The sequence below is a fragment of the Oncorhynchus gorbuscha genome, unplaced genomic scaffold (genome assembly GCF_021184085.1).
Source record: "Oncorhynchus gorbuscha isolate QuinsamMale2020 ecotype Even-year unplaced genomic scaffold, OgorEven_v1.0 Un_scaffold_17:::fragment_2:::debris, whole genome shotgun sequence".
Classification (NCBI taxonomy): Eukaryota; Metazoa; Chordata; class Actinopteri; order Salmoniformes; family Salmonidae; genus Oncorhynchus; species Oncorhynchus gorbuscha.
Genome location: NW_025744862.1, coordinates 141935 through 163972, shown reverse-complemented (window position 1 = coordinate 163972; position 22038 = coordinate 141935). Strand labels below are relative to the sequence as shown.

Sequence of the window (22038 nt, the reverse complement as noted above, 5' to 3'; positions counted from 1 at the left end):
CACTAAATTACTTTTGTTGTATCTATATTACACAACAACATCAACATGTGCTTGTGTTTAATAAAGATTAAGCCGGGTGCACCAGAGACACAGACATACAGTACATGTAAAAACACATAGAACCACAGGCGATATTTTGAAGGAATTATTACACTTCTGATCTATAATCATAATATCTCTGATTCATCCTTCTTCTTTTTCTGCCTTGGATTGTATTCTTTCATGCCTTTGTTTTATTCCAAGTCATTTAGCATTTCCATTTAAGCGAAATAATCCCTTTAAGCACAAAGAGCTAGGCTTGTGCTGTCTAAGTGACTGAGAGGAGGAGATGAGCAGTAACAAGCGCAACACAAAGGCACTGTGATGAGATCTAATACTGAGAAACACTATCTGTCCATCTGCCTGGCAGAGCAGCAGTACTGGTATAGATACAAAGTACAGTATGCACCAAGGAGAGCGAGAGAGAAAGAAAGAGAGAGAGAGAGAGAGAGAGAGAGAGAGAGAGAGAGAGAGAGAGAGAGAGAGAGAGAGAGAGAGAGAGAGAGAAAATACCTACACAGATTGTCAGGAAGACTGAGGACCCAGTCTAAAGAGACTGATCACCTACACAGTGAGAGCAGGTGAGTACCTACACAGTGAGAGCGAGTGAGTACCTACACAGTGAGAGTGAGTGAGTACCTACACAGCGAGAGTGAGTGAGTACCTACACAGTGAGAGCGAGTGAGTACCTACACAGTGAGAGCGAGTGAGTACCTACACAGTGAGAGCGAGTGAGTACCTACACAGTGAGATCGAGTGAGTACCTACACAGTGAGAGCGAGTGAGTAACTACACAGTGAGAGCGAGTGAGTACCTACACAGTGAGAGCGAGTGAGTACCTACACAGTGAGAGCGAGTGAGTACCTACACAGTGAGAGTGAGTGAGTACCTACACAGTGAGAGTGAGTGAGTACCTACACAGTGAGAGTGAGTGAGTACCTACACAGTGAGAGTGAGTACCTACACAGTGAGAGTGAGTGAGTACCTACACAGTGAGAGTGAGTGAGTACCTACACAGTGAGAGCGAGTGAGTACCTACACAGTGAGAGCGAGTGAGTACCTACACAGTGAGAGCGAGTGAGTACCTACACAGTGAGAGTGAGTGAGTACCTACACAGTGAGAGCGAGTGAGTACCTACACAGTGAGAGTGAGTGAGTACCTACACAGTGAGAGTGAGTACCTACACAGTGAGAGTGAGTGAGTACCTACACAGTGAGAGTGAGTGAGTACCTACACAGTGAGAGTGAGTGAGTACCTACACAGTGAGAGTGAGTGAGTACCTACACAGTGAGAGTGAGTGAGTACCTACACATAGAGAGAGAAAAGGATTACAGGAAATGAATAACTGTCAGAAGGACAATGAGCCTTCAGAAAGTATTCATACCTCTTGACCTTCAGCCTCAAAACATGTTTTTTTGAAATGTTTGCTAATTTATTGAAATAGAAATACAGAAATATCTAATTTACGTAACTATTCACACCCACTCCTGAATTGTGCAACATTTGCCCATTATATTAAAAAAAAAGCTCTGTCAAATTGGTTATTGATTATTGCTAGACAACCATTTTCAGGTCTTGCCATAGATTTTCAAGTAGATTTAAGTCAAAACTGTAACTCGGCCACTCAGGAACATTCACTCTCTTCTTGGTAAGCAACTCCAGTGTACATTTGGCCTTGTGTTTTAGGTTATTGTCCTGCTGAAAGGTGAATTGATCTCCCAATGTTTGGTGGAAAGCAGAATGAACCAGGTCTTCCTCTGGGATTTTTCCTGTGCTTAGAGAATGATACTCAGTGATGTGTTGTATTGGATTTGCTCCAAACATAACACTTTGTATTCAGGACAAAAAGCATTACTTTAGTTGTTTGTTGCAAGGATGCATGTTTTGGAATACTTGTATTCTCTACAGGCTTCCTTCTTTTCACTCTGTTCATTAAGTTAGTATTGTGGAGTAACGACAGTGATGTTGATCCTTCCTCAGTTTTATTCTATCACAGACCTTAAACTCTGTAAGTGTTTTAAAGTCACTATTGGCCTCATGGTGAAGTCCCTGAGCGGTTTCCATCCTCTCTGGCAACTGAGTTATGAAGGACGCCAGGATATTTGTAGTTTTTGGGTGTATTGATACACCATCCAAAGTGTAATTAATAACTTCACCATGCTTAAAGGGATTTTCAATGTCTGTTTTTTATTGTTCTACCTATAGGCATTATAAAACCTCCGATCTTTGTGGTTGGATTTGTGTTTGAAGTTCACTGCCTGACCGAGGGACCTTACAGATTATTGTATGAGATGAGGTACGGTAGTCATTCAAAATCACGTTAAACACTATCATTGCACACAGAGACTCCATACAACTTATACTTATGTGACTTGTTAACAATTGTTTTACTCCTGAACTTACTTAGGCATGCCATAACAAAGGGGTTGAATACTTATTGACTCATTTCAGCTTTTCATTTAAAATTAATTTGTAAAAAACAGATTTCCACTTTGACATTATGGGGTATTGTATGTAGGCCAGTGACAAAAAAATCTAAATGTAATTGATTTTAAATTCAGGCTGTAACACAACAACATGTGGAAAGAGTCAAGGGGTGTGAGTACATCCTAAAGACTGTACACACACCGTCAGAAAGAGAGTGAATATGGCACACTTTCAGGATGTCTATATAACATCCATTCCCAATCCCCTCGTAGTGGATGAGTCAGAAGTAGAGTCACGTTTAGTACACTTGTCACCCAAAGACCAGCCCTAACAGTCAGAATCCTGCTCAGTGTCGTCAAAGCTTCCACAGCCTTTTTTGAGTCGTCACATACGCTGCTGCTACTATTTGTTATTCCTAGTTATATGTACCGTACATATCTACTTCAATTACCTCGTACTACTGCACATCGACTCAGTACTGGTACCCCGTGTATGTTGCCAAGTTATCCTTACTCATTGTGTATTTATTATTACGCGTTTTACTTGTCTATTATTTCTCCATGTTCTTTCTCTCTGCATTGTTGCGCCTGTTGTTTACGAAGTATGTGGCAAACAAAAGGTATTTTATTTGAGTCTGCAGAAACACATAGGCTCCATCACAGAGGACAGAAACCACAGAGAAAAATACTCTCTGCTCTTAGAGAGATTTCATTTCAGATTAGTGCGTAGCATGGAATAACCCTTTAAGCCAGTTAAAGAGAGAGGGATAGAAAGACAGAGAGACAGACGGACAGCGAGAGAAATGGTGAGGGAAATAATGAAAGAGAATGAGCGGGAGAGGGAGAGAGAGAACAGGAAAATGAGGGAGGGAGGGGGGGAGAGAAAGTGAGAAAGGGAGAGAAAGATAGAGAGATGATGAAAGAGAGAGAAGGAAAGTATTCTTTCAGAAAGTATTCCTTGACTTATTCCACAAGTTTTTGTTACATCCTGAATTCAAAATGGATTCAATCGGGGTTTTTTTCACCCATCTAAACACAATACCCCATAATGACTAAGTGAAATGTATTAAAAATTAAATATTCAATTTACATAAGTATTCACACCACCTTTGCTACGACACTGCAAACTGAGTTCAGGTGGATCCACTTTCCTTTGATCATCCTTGAGATGTCACTACAACTTCATTGGAGTCCACCTGTGACCAATTCAATTGTTCAAACTGATTTCGGAAGAAACATACCTGTCTATATCAGTCCCACAGTTGACAGAGCATGTCAGATCAGAAACTATAACATGAAGTCCAAGGAACTGTCCGTAGATTTCCGAGACAGAATTGTGATGAACCATACAGTACCAGTCCAAAACATTGGACGCCCCTACAGTACTCGTTCAAGGGTTTTTCTTAATTTGACTATTTTCTACATTGTAGAATAATAGTGAATAAATAAAACTATGAAATAACATGTACGGAATCATGTAGTAACCAAAAAAGTGTTGAACAAATTAAAATATATTTTCGATTTTAGATTCTTCAAAGTGGCCACCCTTTGCCTTGATGACAGCTTTGCACACTCTTGGCATTCTCTATTCTATAGATATGGATAAACTAATCTCTGTGTGGGCATGGTGACAACGATAACATTGCACAGGTCTAATATCAATGTGGTAGAAGGTGTAATGGTGTGACTCTGATATCCAGTTTCTGTGTGTGTGTGTGTGTGTGTGTGTGTGTGTGTGTGTGTGTGTGTGTGTGTGTGTGTGTGTGTGTGTGTGTGTGTGTGTGTGTGTGTGTGTGTGTGTGTGTGTGTGTGTGTGTGTGTGTGTGTGTGTGTGTGTGTGTGTGTGTGTGTGTGTGTGTGTGTGTGTGTGTGTGTGTGTGTCTTCTTTAGATATAGATAAACTAATCTCAGCCTTAAAGCTCTCACGATCCAAGCCCATTTCAGAGAAACTTTCATGCTCTATACGGTCTATATAACAGGCCTGATGATTGATTGAAAACACTGTTTGTACTGTACACTGGTATTGACAATATTCAGGAAGCTATACGTTAGCAACAATGGCAATGGAAGGTCACGCCATGTTCCATTCCCTCTCTCTCAGGTCTCTATCCCCTTCGTTCTCTCTCTCTCTCTCTGCTAGTCTGTGTGTGTGTGTGTGTGTGTGTGTGTGTGTGTGTGTGTGTGTGTGTGTGTGTGTGTGTGTGTGTGTGTGTGTGTGTGTGTGTGTGTGTGTGTGTGTGTGTGTGTGTGTGTGTGTGTGTGTGTGTGTGTGTGTGTGTGTTGGCAGGATTCATCTCTACTGTCCCATCAATCACACACTGTTTCAGGTAACAACTGCACCTGCTTCAGACCGATGGGGGGTGGGGGGGGGTTCTCTCTCTCTCTCTCTCTGTGTGCGTGTGTGTGTGTGTGTGTGTGTGCACAGTTTTTTTTTTAAAGAGAAAGAAAGATGTTTGAGAAAGATACAAATAGCATGTGTGATGATAATGACTGAGGGGGGTTCGTGGGTTTTTGACACTTGGGCAAAACATCGTTTGTGCTTTGTGAGTTCATCACCTCCGCTCTTCACAATCACCCCCCCCACACACACACACACACCCAGTCCTGTCAGTGGTATCGATCGCATTATGGGGCGGCCGGTGGATGAACCTGTCATGGCCGATAAGGAGTGGACAGCAAGATAATAAAGTCTTCCTGCTCTGCCTGATGGTTCCTGACATCTCTGTGTGTATGTGTGTGTGGTGTGTGTGTGTGTGTGAGAGAGAGTTTTGCAGCTCTGTGCGGCTCCTGGGGCTGCCCACGGGCGTCCTCAGTGCAGCCTGACTAAATTGGATAGTAGGAGGCCCCCTGACGGGGAGGCGTGATACCTCATGATGTCATATAAATGAGCCGCTTACAGGGGGGAGAGCTAGGGCCGCTAATAAAGACCTCTCAATCTGTCACACACACGCACACTCACACACACACACACACAGGGCTAATCAGCAGTCTATTACAGTTTGTCATACATCCCATCGGTCAGTCCTGATAAAATCTATTTTAAGACCTTTCTCCTGTCAATCTAGATATTAGACCCAGTCTTTTCCATGTACCTAATATCTCCATTCTGAGGTTATCTATTTCTGTCCTCTTTCTACGGGTATGTAGCCTACCATACTGAACATCAACCATTCCCTTCCCCTCTCTGCAGAAGTGTAAAATAGCGTTCACACTTTGGCTGTTCTACACGCATTCTGCGCTTCATGTTTCCTGGACACACAGTCAGCCACAAGCTTTGGAATGTTCCCCTCTTCCTCTATCTCTCCAGTGCTTACCTCTCCATCGCTCCCTCTCTCCTTCCCTTCATCTCTGACTGGCGCTCACACATACATCGGTATGCTCTCTCTCCCCTCCCCACTCTTTCTCTCTGTCTCTTTCCAGGCCTGTCCAGGATTTCACAATCGATGAGCAGCAGGGAGACAATTTTAATCCATACCACAAACGCAGTAACACAAACACACACACACAAACCAGACACACACACACGTGCATGTGCACAGACACAGACACACGTGCATCCACTCACACACAGACTAATCTACCAGGAGCCCAGCCATTGCTGCTGTTATTCCTTTTCCTATAGGCAGTGGGCTATCTCTCTATCTCTGCACACCTCACGCTCTGTCCATAGTCTCTTTCTCTCTCAATCTCTCTCTCTCAATCTCTCTTTCTCTCAATCTTAAGAAATTACCAGAGTTTTGTTTGTATGTGTATGCGTGTGTGTGTGTGTGTGTGTGTGTGTAGTGGCCTATCAGTCTGCTTCGTTGCAGAAGCTGTCATGACTCCCGTTTATCACAGATCCCATGGGGTGAGCCCTCCCTCCACAAGGGCATTGCTGCCACAGCTCAGCAACTCACCACTACTGCCAACATACACCACGTACACACACGCACATCACAGATCCCACGCACGGGTGAGCCCGCCCTCCACAAGGGCATTGCTGCCACACGCACACGCACACGCAACTCACCACTACTGCACACACACACACCACACACACACACACACACACACACACACACACACACACACACACACACACACACACACACACACACACACACACACACACACACACACACACACACACACACACACACACACACACACACACACACACACACACACACACACACACACACACACACACACACACACACACACACACACACACACACACACACACACACACACACACACACACACACACACAGAAATGTCCACATATATATGCATTCCCATACTATCACAAAGTTACATTTTCTGCCAGTCATCTCTTTCTGTCCTTCTATTCCTCCAGTTTATTTATTCCTCACACATGTGTGTGAGAGGCATCACAATAAACATGCCACTGCAGGGATGTGAACACATACACAGGAATTCAAGGAATACCAAGTGATGAATATCCAGATAAATCCTCACATCTGTCAAATCAAATCAAATGATCCAGTACATTTTGATTATGCAGGTATCTCAAATGTTTTGAATTACCCAGGCTTACCCAAGTCTTGAGTGCAGTTATGTGTGGTAGAGAGGTCTTTGCTATGCACTGCTATGGTTCTGACTAAGAGCTTTCTAAGAGCCTTCTTAAACTGAGCTTTTAAGGGGATTTTCACCACTGAGAATGGATGAGACTTACATAACATATGTGATGCAGATTAGAACTCCCTATCTGAAAAACAGCTTCTATCTCAAGGCCATGTTACTGTTAAATAGCCATCACTAGCCGGCTACCACCCGGTTACTCATCCTTGCACTTTAGAGGCTTCTACCATGTATACTGTACATAGACATGGAATCACTGGTCACTTTAATAATGGAACACTAGTCACTTTAATAATGTTTACATACTGATTAACTCATATCTATATGCTGTATGCTATTCTACTGCATTTTAGTCAATGCCACTCGGACATTGCTCGTCCTAATATTTATATATTTCTTAATTCCATTATTTTACTTTTAGATTTGTGTGTATTGTTGTGAATTGTTGGATATTGCTGCATTGTTGGAGCTAGAATAACACGCATTTCGTGACACCTGCAATAACATCTGCTAAATATGTGTATGGGACCAATAACATTTTATTCGATTTCATCGCTTTTGATAGTTGTCTTGGAACGTTTATGCCAACTTCAAACTGACATCTCACAGAGTTTGCCCAACTCAGGTATTGCGTCGGGGGTACGCCAAATAAAAATGTGATTTCCATAGAAGAAAAAAAACATTCAAACAGTACATTTATATTTTCTAATGGGGCTATACATTTGGGTGAATTTTCTTTCTCTCCTGAGTAGCCTCGTTTCACTCCCAAAAATTGAATTAAACTATCTAGTGTTCAGCGAAATAGCAACACAATGTCAAATACAGTTAGCCTAGTCAAATAATTAACATACAATCACATTAACCGTTACAATGTTGTGGGTGAAACCTTCACTCTTGCGCAGACATTTAGAAACGAAACATGCCAATTTGAAAAATAAGCCACAGGAGTTTTTTGAGCAAGAATAAAGACGACTTTCGAGTAGTAAGACACATTTAAAAGCAACAGATACCATTAATAAGAAGGGTCTAGAAGCGTCTTATATGGTGAGCTATCGAGTGGCTAGGACAGGCAAGCCCCATACTATTGTAGAGGACTTAATTATTCATGCTGCCGTGGATATGGCTGGGGCAATGCTGGAGGAAAAGGCCCAAAAAATTATACAGACAATTCCTTCATCAAACAACACTGTTTCACGACGCATCCGTGACATGGCAGGAGATGTTTTGAAACAATTACTGCTTTGCATACAAGCCAGTGAATTCTTTGCATTACAGCTTAACGGAGTCAACAGATGTGGCGGGCCTGGCACAGCTCCTGGTATATGTCTGTTATGTTTATAGGGGGTCAATTAAGGAAGACGTCCTCTTCTGCAAACCACTGGAAACCAAGACAACAGAAGAGGATATTTTTACTGGACAACTTTGTGACATCAAATGGACTTCAGTGGTCAAGATGTGTTGGTATCTGTACTGATGGCACAAAAGCCATGACAGGGAGACAAAGTGGAGTGGTAGCGAGCGTGCAAGCAGTTGCTCCCGACTCCACTTGGGTACACATCCACAGAGAGGCTCTTGCTGCCAAGGGAATGCCTGACAGCTTGAAAGACGTTTTGGACACTACAGTGAAATTGGTTAACTTTGTTAAAGCAAGGCCCCTGAACTGTGTATTTTCTGCATTGTGCAATGATATGGGCAGCGACCATGTAACGCTTTTACAACATACAGAAGTGCACTGGTTATCAAGGGGCAAAGTATTGACACATTTTTTTGAATTGGTCTATCTGGTGATCTGTATCTAGGAGTTGGAGCTCTTCTGTATCTAGGATTACAGACTGCGCAGAACAACATTGAGGCTATAATAAAGACGTTGGAGCTCTTCTCTGTCTGCATTAACAAGGACAACACACAGGTCTTTCCATCATTGTATGATTTTTGTGTGCAAAGGAACTCAAGCTTAAGGACAATGTCAAATGTGATATATTGAATCACCTACGTGATCTGGGTGCGCAGTTATGCAGGTTGTTGGGGAATAATCAGAATTAGTTGGTAACATAGGTAAGATGTTGTATATTCATTATATGTGTGTAAGTTACTTCTAATCAGAATGTTTATTTTTGTATGATACTGTGGCCATTTGCAGTCATCTGTTCTCTGTCAGGACTAAGTTACTTGGGCCGCAGAGAGGGGAGAGGTCAAGCGTGTATCTCTTGGCTCCACAATGTCTGTGTGCCAGTCAATGTGTCTCTGTGATCTTGTCAAGGAGGGGTGGATTTGATATATGCCTGTTGATATGAGGATTTGTTTTATGGTTCTGAGTTTGAGAAAAGAACATAGTTTAGGAGACAAAGCTGAACGATAAATTATGGCCAATGCTGTCTGGCTATGTGGGTCTTTGCTATAAAGGATCTCAGTGGCAATGTGTAAGGACTCTCAGAGAATTCATTTATAGACACTGAATTGATCTGAGAGTCACAGGGTTGTGATGGAGCTCATATAATTAAAGATGGACTTTATGATAACTCTGACTTGTGTGTGGTTTGCTCTCATGATTTAGTAAATACAGGAAATTTCCACGACAAGGTACTTTCCCAAAATGGACGACACAAGCAACTGGGTTCGTTAACCCTTTCACGCCCTGCCTCCAGTCCAGTTACCAATATCTGAACAAGGAGAGCCTCATCAAAATTGCAACGAGCAGTTCTGCGAAAATGTAATTTAATCAGAAGCCACTGACAGATTTTTAGATAGGGCTGCGCTCAGAGTATCATGTCTTGGCAAATTGCGCGATTAAGACACTGATGCCCTTTGCAACCACATACCTATGTGAGAGTGGATTCTCGGCCCTCACTAGCATGACAACTAAATACAGGCACAGACTGTGTGTGGAAAATGATTTAAGACAGACTCTCTCCAATACAACCCAACATTGAGTTATGTGCATCCTTTCAAGCACACCTTTCTCATTGACCTGTGGTGAGTTATTCACAATTTCTGATGAACAAATAAGGTTTTATATGTAAGATGGCTAAATAAAGAGCAAAATTATTGATTATTATTATATTATTATTTGTGCCCTGGTCCTATAACAGCTCTTTGTCAATTCCCATGAGCCGGGTTGTGGCAAAAACTCACACTCATTCTTAAGTTTAATAAATGCATCTAATAGTTTGTGTGTGTGGCAGGCTTACAATGATGGCAAAAAACAACATTTGAGATTGAGCTGACCCTGGTGCTAGAGGGGGTAGCTGGGGGTTGAATGTTTGAAGGAGTACGGGACTATAAAGGTTTGGGAACCACTGACCCAACTCTGCAGCCGGAGGAGTCTATTTTCTCATGTCTGTTTCTTAACAATCACATCATCAGACAATGAGCTGATTGGTTGATTGGGTAATTGTGTCCCAGTGGGGATTGAGGCATGCTGGGTAAATCACCATGGTGACATCTCTGACAGGAGCGTGGAGAGGAAAGTGACAGCTCTAACGCACATTCACGTGTGTGTGTTTGTGTGTGTGTGTGTGTGTGTGTTTGTGTGAGCGTGTGTGGCAGGACAGGGACAACTCACTGCCCTGATCACTCTGAGAGTGGCTAATTCAATACCCCACGCATCATCCCCCACTGTTACAATATGCTAATTTACTGAGGAGGAAACAGGGGACAGCTCTCTCCTCTCCTCCTTTTTCTTTCACTTCTCGTTCTCCTCTCTCTTCTCCTTAGCTTCTCATTCTCCTCCCTCCACCAGTTCTATTCGTCTCCTCTTTCTGATACCTCTCCAACATTTACTACTTATCTTATCCATCCCCTTTCATCCTTTCCTGCTCAACCCCCCTTCCCCCATCGTCGTTCTTCCTCTGTCTTTTATCTTCCCCCTCTGCCTCTTAACAATAACTATATAAATGGATCGCATTTCTTCCCACTTGTCACTGTGTCTCAAAGTGATTTACACTTGTCTCCTCTTCCTTCCCCTTGTTCTCCTCCCCCTTCTCTCTGCCTCTGTCTTCCCGCTCCTCTTTGCTCTATTGTGAGATCAAACAATGTGTCAGACTGACGAGATAGGCGGAAAGGACGCTGATGGCAGAATAATGAGGACATCAGTGTACCAGTTCCATGCATCTCACCACTGGGCACACACTGGTTGAATCATCGTTGTTTCCACATCATTTCATTTCAAATAGGCGTTGAATTGACGTCTGTGTCCAGTGGGTCATTATTACACTTTACTGGCACTTTCAAGAAAAAGTTCTAGTTAATACACTTTACTACTCCACTGTATCTCTGCTTCAGTCCTGAAATGGATTACACGCACGTCCACACGCACGCACACACACAGGATAAATACTTACCCCATGTGATGGATATGTTAGCCAGCCCCAGTCCCCTGATATTGAGGATGTGTCTAGTAGATTCACTGCAAAACAGAAAGAACATCTGTGAGGATAAATATATATGAAATGTGTGTTGTACTCACAGTCACACACACTATAATGACAGAGTGCATGGACAGCTGCAAAGACATCTGTGATACGTATTTGTACATTTGGAGACACCATTACATGGCTTTGTGTCTCCCACAGGTAGCTATCGTTCCCATTCCTGAGCTGAAGGATATTACACATTGGTAACAGTGAGTGTGTCTGTGCGCCAAGGTTATTATAGTTGTGTTTCATTTTTGTTCGTTTTTCAATTTTTATTCGAAAAATCTGTTTAGTTTCAGTTCTTTTTCTGACCTGATCTGCCAGTTTTATTTGGTTTATTTTCCGTTTTATTTCCAGTGTTAGGGACAGAAAGTACCGTCAGGTCCAAAACGATTGGAAACCTTGATAAAGAAAAGGAAAAAAGACGGTATAAAAGAAATCATACAAATAGTCCCATGAAGAAAAAAAGAGCCATAACATCTAAGATCCGCCGCCATGTTTGACAGTAGGTGTGGGGTTCTTTTTAGCTTATGCACCCTCCTTTAGACCTCAACCCCACCACTGGTCTGCGTAGCCGAAGAGATCTACTTTCATGTCATCTGATCATAGAACCGGTTCCAATCCAAGTGTCAATGCGGTTTAGCAAACTTCAGGTGTTTACATTTGTTGGATGGCATGACAATAATAATAGGCAAGTTGATGGGTTAGGACCTAGGTTAGGTTAAGTATTGTCTCTTGTCCATGCTACCACCAATCCAATGCTTTTTAACTTTAGTACGACATGTACGAAGGGTCTAGTACTGTTACCTCTGTCTGACAGAAAGTACTCAAAGTAATCCCATAAGGGGTTTTGCTGTTTTCGACCGACCACTGGAAGTTTAGAGTTGAATGTTTGTATTGCTATTTCTCACACTCTGAAATTGCCCTTTGGCTACGCTAGCTACGTAGCGAAAATACAACGTTAACCAGTGGAAGAGGGGATTTTTTTGTATGGAAATCAATGGGAGAGTGTCAAATTTAGTGAACATGAAATATAATTTCTGATTTGCTATGTGAGGCTTATTTGATTGAATAGAAGTTTTGTAATGTTCAGGTTGTTACAAATGTATAAGTCGACGCATGTGGCATCCCGGCATCTTTGAGAAAAACAATGTTATATCGGAGTTGTGCCTGTTGTTCACATGTGAATCTGCCCTCTCATTGGCTAGAATGTTATCCCCTGCACTTGCCTGCCTTCCACATTTGTGGAAAAGTATTCCCATGAGTCCAGTCTCTTGTTAGTATATACAATTTGGAAAAATGATTTTAGTTAGTTTTGGAGTCAAATATATACGTTTCAATATAGCTTTAGTTTAGTTTTCATTTTTCAAATGGTTTAATTATTTGATTTCAGTTAACATAACTAGTTTTAGCCTTACTTAGTTCAGTTTACAATAAATAACCTTGCTGTGCACACACGTGTGTGGCTGCTGGGTCAGACTTTAATGGGCTAACTAATCACCTTCCCACTGTTGACGTTTCTCACTGGGTGATCAATAAAGTCGATCAGCACACACTCCCATTTACAACTCATACTTCTCCATTCCAACCCCAGCCTCAGACATCCATCCAGCATGGAGACACATCCCAGCCCAGACAGCCATCCGTCCAGCATGGAGACACATCCCAGCCCAGACAGCCATCCATCCAGCATGGAGACACATCCCAGCCCAGACAGCCAGCTATCCCCCGGGCTCATGTTAATGCAGGCTCCAAGGTGACCCGGAGAAATGTGGAGGCGTAGGTGAGGTTTTGTATCTCTGTGTCACGCTGCTTTGTGTTGCACAGCTCAGCTCACACTGAATTGGGCTGTGACACCAGACAGAGACACACGCACCTTTGTGACAGGTGTGATAGATGAGGTAGGATGCCTGAGGCCGGGGCCGTTGTCACAGCAACCTGAAGCAGAGCATCACAGCAGGTGATGTCACCTTGACCCAGTTTACCCTCTGAGCCCTGGGAGCCTAAACCTCAGTATGGTCTGTATAATATAATACATGCAATTCAGCAGGGGAGTGAGGTGTGTGTGTGTGTGTGTGTGTGTGTGTGTGTGTGTGTGTGTGTGTGTGTGTGTGTGTGTGTGTGTGTGTGTGTGTGTGTGTGTGTGTGTGTGTGTGTGTGTGTGTGTGTGTGTGTGTGTGTGTGTGTGTGTGTGTGTGTGTGTGTGTGTGTGTGTGTGTGCGTGTGCCTCAAATCGTGTTCTAACTGGACAGCACACAGAACCAAAACCAATCAGAATTAAGTACTAGTGGGTGAGGACATTCACAGCTGACTGCTCCGACCGATGGGATAAGCCCCATCCTGTCTTCGAAGTTCAGCCTGTGGCCACAAGGACTCAGACCGTTCCTGCTGGCCCAGCCCTGTTAGCCTTTGCCTGGTGGGACCTGCCGGTCTCAGGCCTGGGGTCCCTGGGGTCCCTGCTGCACCCTGTTATTTCCAAGCTCGAGGACCCCAATACCTACAGATCGTACAGACCTCAACTCAGGGAACCCTCCAGTCTGCTCCATGGTGGACCCATCCAAAATCACCCTGGGTGAACCACCAGTAGTCACCCCCAATGTACCCCCTGACCTAGACATTCAGTTCCCCGCTACCACGGTAGGTTTAGGGTACCCCGCGACCACGGTAGGGTCAGAGTTCCCCGCCACCAAGGTAAGGTCGGAGTGCCCTTCCTTCCTGGCAGGGTCAGATTTCACTTCCTTCACGGCAGGGTCAGATTTCCCTTCCTTCCCAGCAAGGTTAGAGTTCCTGTCCTTCCTGGTAGGGTCAGGTTTAGAGTTCCGTGGCTCTCTGCTAGACCTTCAGTGCCCTGCCCCTCAGGTAGGCTTTGAGTATCCTGCCCTTCAATAGGTCAGACGTACCCCTACATCCCCCCTTCCCCTAAGTGTGCTGCTCTGCCAGGCCTTTAGGCACCTTACCCAGTTAGGGTAAGGTGCCTCCCTATCCTGCCAGGCTTAGAGCCCCCTATAGAGCTAAGACCTAAGTTAGTTGCCCCGTCTGCAGGTCTGCAGTCTCTGGCCCTGTATGTATCGCAGCCCCCTGCCTTAGTTGGTAGACAGTTGCCAAGCCACCAGGTTTAGAGCCTCCTGTCCTACTTGGCCCAACATTTGCTGCATTAGGCTTGCTGTCTCCAGACCTACTTAGCCTGCAGCTCCCTAGCCTTTCAGGCTTAGAGCTTCCTGTCTTGATAGGCCACATGTTTCCTGTGCTAGGCACTCAGTCTATATAACTAAGCACTCAGTCTATATAACTAGGCCCTCAGACTATATAATTAGGCCCTCAGTCTATATAACTCGGTCATCAGTCTATATAACTAGGCCCTCAGTCTATATAATTAGGCCCTCAGTCTATATAACTCGGTCATCAGTCTATATAACTAGGCCCTCAGTCTATATAACTAGGTCATCAGTCCACAACTCTAATAGGTCTGCTGTCCCCAGCCCTAGTCAGCTCTCAGTCCCTAGCCCAGGTGAGTCATCAGGCTCTTACCCCACTAGGCTCAGAGTTCCCTATTCCTCCAGTAGGCCCAGAGATCTACAGTTGTTCTAGCTCTCAGTTGTTCTCCATATCAGGTCAATAGTCAGTTTCCCCTCCTGCACGGGAAGACTCTCCTGCCCTTGCACCTGGGGAACCACCTGACCTAATCTCTGTGGCCCAGCCAGCCCCTGCCTCCAGATCCCTGATGAGCCTCGCCCAGGGGTCTCAACTTGCTTCAAAAGGTAGCCATTGCCTTCAGCAGTGGTGAGAGAGTCACCAACCCCAGCAGCAGCCAGCCAGCAGCCAACGACAGTTGTGGCCGGTGTACCACATTCCTCTGCCATAGTTGGCGAGCCACCTCCTCCAGCCAAGGCCAGCCTCTGGCACCATACTCAGTGCCAACGGATGGATCCCAGGGGCCCTGCACCAGCTGAGTTACAGGGTCCCCAAGATCTAGCCCTAGCCAGGCCCAGAGAGGGCTATAAATCTTACTCTGTGCCAGCTAGCTTCTCACTCTCTCTGGCAGTGTATTTCCTATTTCAGTATGTGTAGATGTGCCAGTATTCAGTGTAATATTATTGCACCCTCTCTCTCTCTCTCTCTCTCTCTCTCTCTCTCTCTCTCTCTCTCTCTCTCTCTCTCTCTCTCTCTCTCTCTCTCTCTCTCTGTCTCTGTCTCTGTGTCTCTGTCTGTTTCTCTGTCTCTCTCCCTCTGTCTCTCTCCCTCTGTCTCTCTCCCTCTGTCTTTCTCCCTCTGTCTCTCTCTCCCTTTCAAATTCTTCATCAAATAACACAAGCATTAATTGAGAGTCAGGTGAACTGCTGTTGGGTGGTCTGGGGGAATCAAGTTAAGTTAGGAGGCTGCAGAATGCACAGAATAAAGCAGCAAGGATTGTTTTAAGGTGGAGATATGGTTCTTCTGTTGCAGTCATGCTCAGTGTTCTTGGTTGGTCATCAATTGACAAGATAATTGAAAAAAACATGCTTATTTTATTTTATAATATACATAATTTAAAACGGACAAGTTCTATTCACAACGGTATTCAGTTGGTAAGAGACAGACATTCCGTAAATACTAGGAATAGATTGTCCACCATCTATGCATTATCCAGACAGAAAAGATAAATAGGCAAAAGAACATTTCGATTTAGAGCAATAAAAAATGGAATAAATTAACTGAGCAAACTGGAAACCTTTCAATATATAAATTTAAACATTATTTTAAAACAATTTAAATATAGTATATAGAAATGTTGTGGGACTATAGTAGATGAAGAATCAATATTTTTTAGATTTAGTATTTATTGGGTCATTATGCTAGTATATTATGTATGTTTGTAATAGTGTGTTATGTGAAAGTGTGTTTGTATTATAAATTGTATTTTAATGTTTAAGGACTCTTGGAAGATTAGTACAAATGGGGACAAAAAAAAATGTAATAAAATCTCCCTCTGTCTCTCTCCCTCCGTCTCTCTCCCTGTCTCTCTCCCTCTGTCTCTCTCCCTCCGTCTCTCACCCTCCGTCTCTCTCCCTCCGTCTCTCTCCCTCCGTCTCTCTCCCTCCATCTCTCTCCCTCCCTCTCCTCCGTCTCTCCCCCTCCGTCTCTCCCCCTCCGCCTCTCTCCCTCCGCCTCTCTCCCTCCGCCTCTCTCCCTCCGTCTCTCTCCCTCTGTCTCTCTCCCTCCGTCTCTCTCCCTCCATCTCTCTCCCTCTGTCTCTCTCCCTCCATCTCTCTCCCTCCATCTCTCTCCCTCCGTCTCTCTCCCTCCGTCTCTCTCCCTCCGTCTCTCTCCCTCCATATCTCTCCCTCTGTCTCTCTCCCTCCATCTCTCTCCCTCTGTCTCTCCCCCTCCGTCTCTCTCCCTCCGTCTCTCTCCCTCCGTCTCTCTCCCTCCGTCTCTCTCCCTCCATCTCTCTCCCTCCGTCTCTCCCCTCCTCTCCCTCCGCCTCTCTCCCTCCGCCTCTCTCCCTCCGTCTCTCTCCCTCCGTCTCTCTCCCTCCGTCTCTCTCCCTCCATCTCTCTCCCTCTGTCTCTCTCCCTCCATCTCTCTCCCTCTGTCTCTCTCCCTCCATCTCTCTCCTCCGTCTCTCTCCTCCGTCTCTCTCCCTCCATCTCTCTCCTCCATCTCTCTCCCTCCATCTCTCTCCTCCGTCTCTCTCCCTCCATCTCTCTCCTCCGTCTCTCTCCCTCCATCTCTCTCCCTCCGTCTCTCTCCCTCCATCTCTCTCCCTCCGTCTCTCTCCCTCCATCTCTCTCCTCCGTCTCTCTCCCTCCATCTCTCTCCTCCGTCTCTCTCCCTCCATCTCTCTCCCTCCGTCTCTCCCCCTCCATCTCTCTCTCCTCTCTCTCTCCCTCCTCTCTCTCCCTCCTCTCTCCCTCCGTCTCTCTCCCTCCATCTCTCTCCTCCGTCTCTCTCCCTCCGTCTCTCTCCTCCGTCTCTCTCCCTCCGTCTCTCTCCCTCTGTCTCTCTGTCTCTCTCCCTCCATCTCTCTCCCTCCGTCTCTCTCCCTCCATCTCTCTCCCTCCATCCATCTCTCTCCCTCCGTCTCCTCCTCCGTCTCTCCTCCCTCTCCATCTCTCTCCCTCTGTCTCTCTCCCTCCATCTCTCTCCCTCCGTCTCTCTCCCTCCATCTCTCTCCTCCGTCTCTCTCCCTCCATCTCTCTCCCTCCATCTCTCTCCCTCCGTCTCTCTCCCTCCATCTCTCTCCCTCTGTCTCTCTCCCTCCGTCTCTCTCCCTCCGTCTCTCTCCCTCCATCTCTCTCCCTCCATCTCTCTCCCTCCGTCTCTCTCCCTCCGTCTCTCTCCCTCCGTCTCTCTCCCTCCGTCTCTCTCCTCTGTCTCTCTCCCTCCGTCTCTCTCCCTCCATCTCTCTCCCTCTGTCTCTCTCCCTCCGTCTCTCTCCCTCCGTCTCTCTCCCTCCATCTCTCTCCTCCGTCTCTCTCCCTCCGTCTCTCTCCTCCGTCTCTCTCCTCCGTCTCTCTCCCTCCGTCTCTCTCCCTCCGTCTCTCTCCCTCAATCTCTCTCCCTCTGTCTCTCTCCCTCCGTCTCTCTCCTCCGTCTCTCTCCCTCCGTCTCTCTCCTTTGTCTCTCTCCCTCCGTCTCTCTCCCTCCGTCTCTCTCCCTCCGTCTCTCTCCTCCGTCTCTCTCCCTCTGTCTCTCTCCTCCGTCTCTCTCCCTCCGTCTCTCTCCCTCCGTCTCTCTCCCTCCGTCTCTCTCCCTCCGTCTCTCTCCCTCTGTCTCTCTCCCTCCGTCTCTCTCCTCCGTCTCTCTCCCTCCGTCTCTCTCCCTCCGTCTCTCTCTCCTCTCTCCCTCCGTCTCTCTCCCTCCGTCTCTCTCCCTCCGTCTCTCTCCCTCCGTCTCTCTCCCTCCGTCTCTCTCCCTCCGTCTCTCTCCCGTCTCTCTCCCTCCGTCTCTCTCTCCGTCTCCGTCTCTCTCCCTCCGTCTCTCTCCCTCCTCTCTCTCTCCATCTCTCTCCTCCTCTGTCTCTCTCCCTCCGTCTCTCTCCTCCGTCTCTCTCCCTCCATCTCTCTCCCTCCGTCTCTCTCCCTCCATCTCTCTCCTCCGTCTCTCTCCCTCCATCTCTCTCCCTCCGTCTCTCTCCCTCCATCTCTCTCCTCCGTCTCTCTCCCTCCATCTCTCTCCTCCGTCTCTCTCCCTCCATCTCTCTCCCTCTGTCTCTCTCCCTCCATCTCTCTCCCTCCATCTCTCTCCCTCTGTCTCTCTCCCTCCATCTCTCTCCCTCCGTCTCTCCCTCCATCTCTCTCCTCCTCTCTCCCTCCGTCTCTCTCCTCTGTCTCTCTCCCTCCTCTCTCTCCTCCATCTCTCTCCTCCGTCTCTCTCCCTCCATCTCTCTCCTCCGTCTCTCTCCCTCCATCTCTCTCTCCTCTGTCTCTCTCCCTCCGTCTCTCTCCCTCCATCTCTCTCCCTCTGTCTCTCTCCCTCCATCTCTCTCCCTCCGTCTCTCTCCCTCCATCTCTCTCCTCCGTCTCTCTCCCTCCATCTCTCTCCCTCCATCCGTCTCTCTCCCTCCGTCTCTCTCCTCCGTCTCTCTCCCTCCGTCTCTCTCCCTCCATCTCTCCCTCTGTCTCTCTCCCTCCTCTCTCCCTCCGTCTCCATCTCTCCCTCCGTCTCTCTCCCTCCATCTCTCTCTCCATCTCTCTCCCTCCGTCTCTCTCCCTCCATCTCTCTCCCTCTGTCTCTCTCCCTCCGTCTCTCTCCCTCCGTCTCTCTCCCTCCATCTCTCTCCCTCCATCTCTCTCCCTCCGTCTCTCTCCCTCCGTCTCTCTCCCTCCGCCTCTCTCCCTCCGTCTCTCTCCCTCCTGTCTCTCTCCCTCCGTCTCTCTCCCTCCTCCTCTCCCTCTGTCTCTCTCCCTCCATCTCTCTCCCTCCGTCTCTCTCCTCCTCTCTCTCCTCCGTCTCTCTCCCTCCGTCTCTCCGTCTCTCTCCTCCGTCTCTCTCCCTCCGTCTCTCTCCCTCCGTCTCTCTCCATCCGTCTCTCTCTCTCCTCTCTCCTCTGTCTCTCTCTCCGTCTCTCTCCTCCGTCTCTCTCCCTCCTCTCTCCTCCGTCTCTCTCCCTCCGTCTCTCTCCCTCCGTCTCTCTCCCTCCGTCTCTGTCTCCTCCCTCTGTCTCTCTCCTCCGTCTCTCTCCCTCCGTCTCTCTCCCTCCGTCTCTCTCCGTCTCTCTCCCTCTGTCTCTCTCCCTCTGTCTCTCCCTCCGTCTCTCTCCTCCGTCTCTCCCTCCTCTCTCCTCCGTCTCTCCTCCGTCTCTCTCCCTCCGTCTCTCTCCCTCCGTCTCTCTCCCTCCGTCTCTCTCCCTCCGTCTCTCTCCCTCCTCCTCTCCCTCCGTCTCTCCCTCCGTCTCTCCCTCCTCCCTCCGTCTCTCTCCTCCGTCTCTCTCCCTCCGTCTCTCTCCCTCCGTCTCTCTCCCTCCGTCTCTCTCCCTCCTGTCTCTCTCCTCCGTCTCTCCCTCCGTCTCTCGTCCCTCCGTCTCTCTCCTCCATCTCTCTCCCTCTGTCTCTCTCCCTCCATCTCTCTCCCTCTGTCTCTCTCCCTCCTGTCTCTCTCCCTCCGTCTCTCTCTCCCTTTCAAATTCAAGACGCTTTTTTGGCATCAAAAACATTGTGTCAATATTGCAACAATTTATACAATATACAATGTAATAACAATAATGAAGAATTTTTTAAATTTTATTTTTATTTTTTATTTCACCTTTATTTAACCAGGTAGGCTAGTTGAGAACAGGTTCTCATTTGCAACTGTGACCTGGCCAAGATAAAGCATAGCAGTGTGAACAGACAACACAGAGTTACACATGGAGTAAACAATTAACAAGTCAATAACACAGAGAAAAAAGGGGAGTCTATATACAATGTGTGCAAAAGGCATGAGGAGGTAGGCGAATAATTACAATATTGCAGATTAACAATATTGTGATAAATGATCATGTACAGGTAGAGATATTGGTGTGCAAAAGAGCAGAAAAGTAAATCAATAAAAACTGTGGGGATGAGGTAGGTGAAAATGGGTGTGCTATTTACCAATAGATTATGTACAGCTGCAGCGATCGGTTAGCTGCTCAGCTAGCTGATGTTTGAAGTTGGTGAGGGAGATAAAAGTCTCCAACTTCAGTGATTTTTGCAATTCGTTCCAGTCACAGGCAGCAGAGTACTGGAACGAAAGGCGGCTGAATGAGGTGTTGGCTTTAGGGATGATCAATGAGATACACCTGCTGGAGCGCGTGCTACGGATGGGTGTTGCCATCGTGACCAGTGAGCTGAGATAAGGCGGAGCTTTGCCTAGCATGGCCTTGTAGATGACCTGAAGCCAGTGGGTCTGGCGACGAATATGTAGCGAGGGCCAGCCGACTAGAGCATACAAGTCGCAGTGGTGGGTAGTATAAGGTGCTTTAGTGACAAAACGGATGGCACTGTGATAAACTGCATCCAGTTTGCTGAGTAGAGTGTTGGAAGCAATTTTGTAGATGACGTCGCCGAAGTCGAGGATCGGTAGGATAGACAGTTTTACTAGGGTAAGCTTGGCAGCGTGAGTGAAGGAGGCTTTGTTGCGGAATAGAAAGCCGATTCTTGATTTGATTGGAGATGTTTGATATGGGTAAGGAAGGAGAGTTTGCAGTCTAGCCAGACACCTAGGTACTTATAGGTGACCACATATTCAAGGTCGGAACCATCCAGTGTGGTGATGCTAGTCGGGCATGCGGGTGCAGGCAGCGATCGGTTGAAAAGCATGCATTTGGTTTTACTAGCGTTTAAGAGCAGTTGGAGGTCACCGAAGGAGTGTTGTATGGCATTGAAGCTCGATTGGAGGTTAGATAGCATAATAAGATAACATGGTAGTAAATAATAATACAAATAAATAAATAATGGAAATAACAAAATAAAATGGTAACATTGAATAGTAAAAATTGAAAAATGGAATAAATAGTAGGGACAATAAAAGGCTAAACATGGAAAATGAATATGCTACTATTATTACTACTAAAATGAATGCTACCACCACTATTATTAACATTAATACCACAACTAACCCTACTACAACCACAACCACTATTATTAACATTAATACTACAACTAACCCTTCTACAACCACAACCACTATTATTAACATTAACACTACAACTAACCCTTCTACCACCACAACCACTATTATTAACATTAATACCATAACTAACCCTACTACCACCACAACCACTATTATTAACATTAATACCACAACTAACCCTACTACCACCACTATTATTAACATGAATACCACAACTAACCCTACACAACCACTATTATTAACATTAATACTACAACTAACCCTTCTACAACCACAACCACTATTATTAACATTAATACCACAACTAACCCTACTACCACCACTATTATTAACATTAATACCACAACTAACCCTACTACCACCACTATTATTAACATTAATACCACAACTAACCCTACTACCACCACTATTATTAACATTAATACCACAACTAACCCTACTACCACCACTATTATTAACATTAATACCACAACTAACCCTACTACAACCACAACCACTATTA

General features: G+C 46.0%; 1 protein-coding gene across 1 annotated transcript in view; it reads right to left on the bottom strand.

Annotated features, from left to right (window-relative positions):
- The window catches only part of LOC124017279 (ephrin type-A receptor 8-like), a 118735-nt gene that overhangs the window by 44819 nt on the left and 51878 nt on the right, over nt 1-22038 (bottom strand). Inside the window, 1 exon segment of the mRNA XM_046332557.1 lies at nt 11391-11455. Within this exon segment, the coding sequence (XP_046188513.1) occupies nt 11391-11455 (65 nt within the window).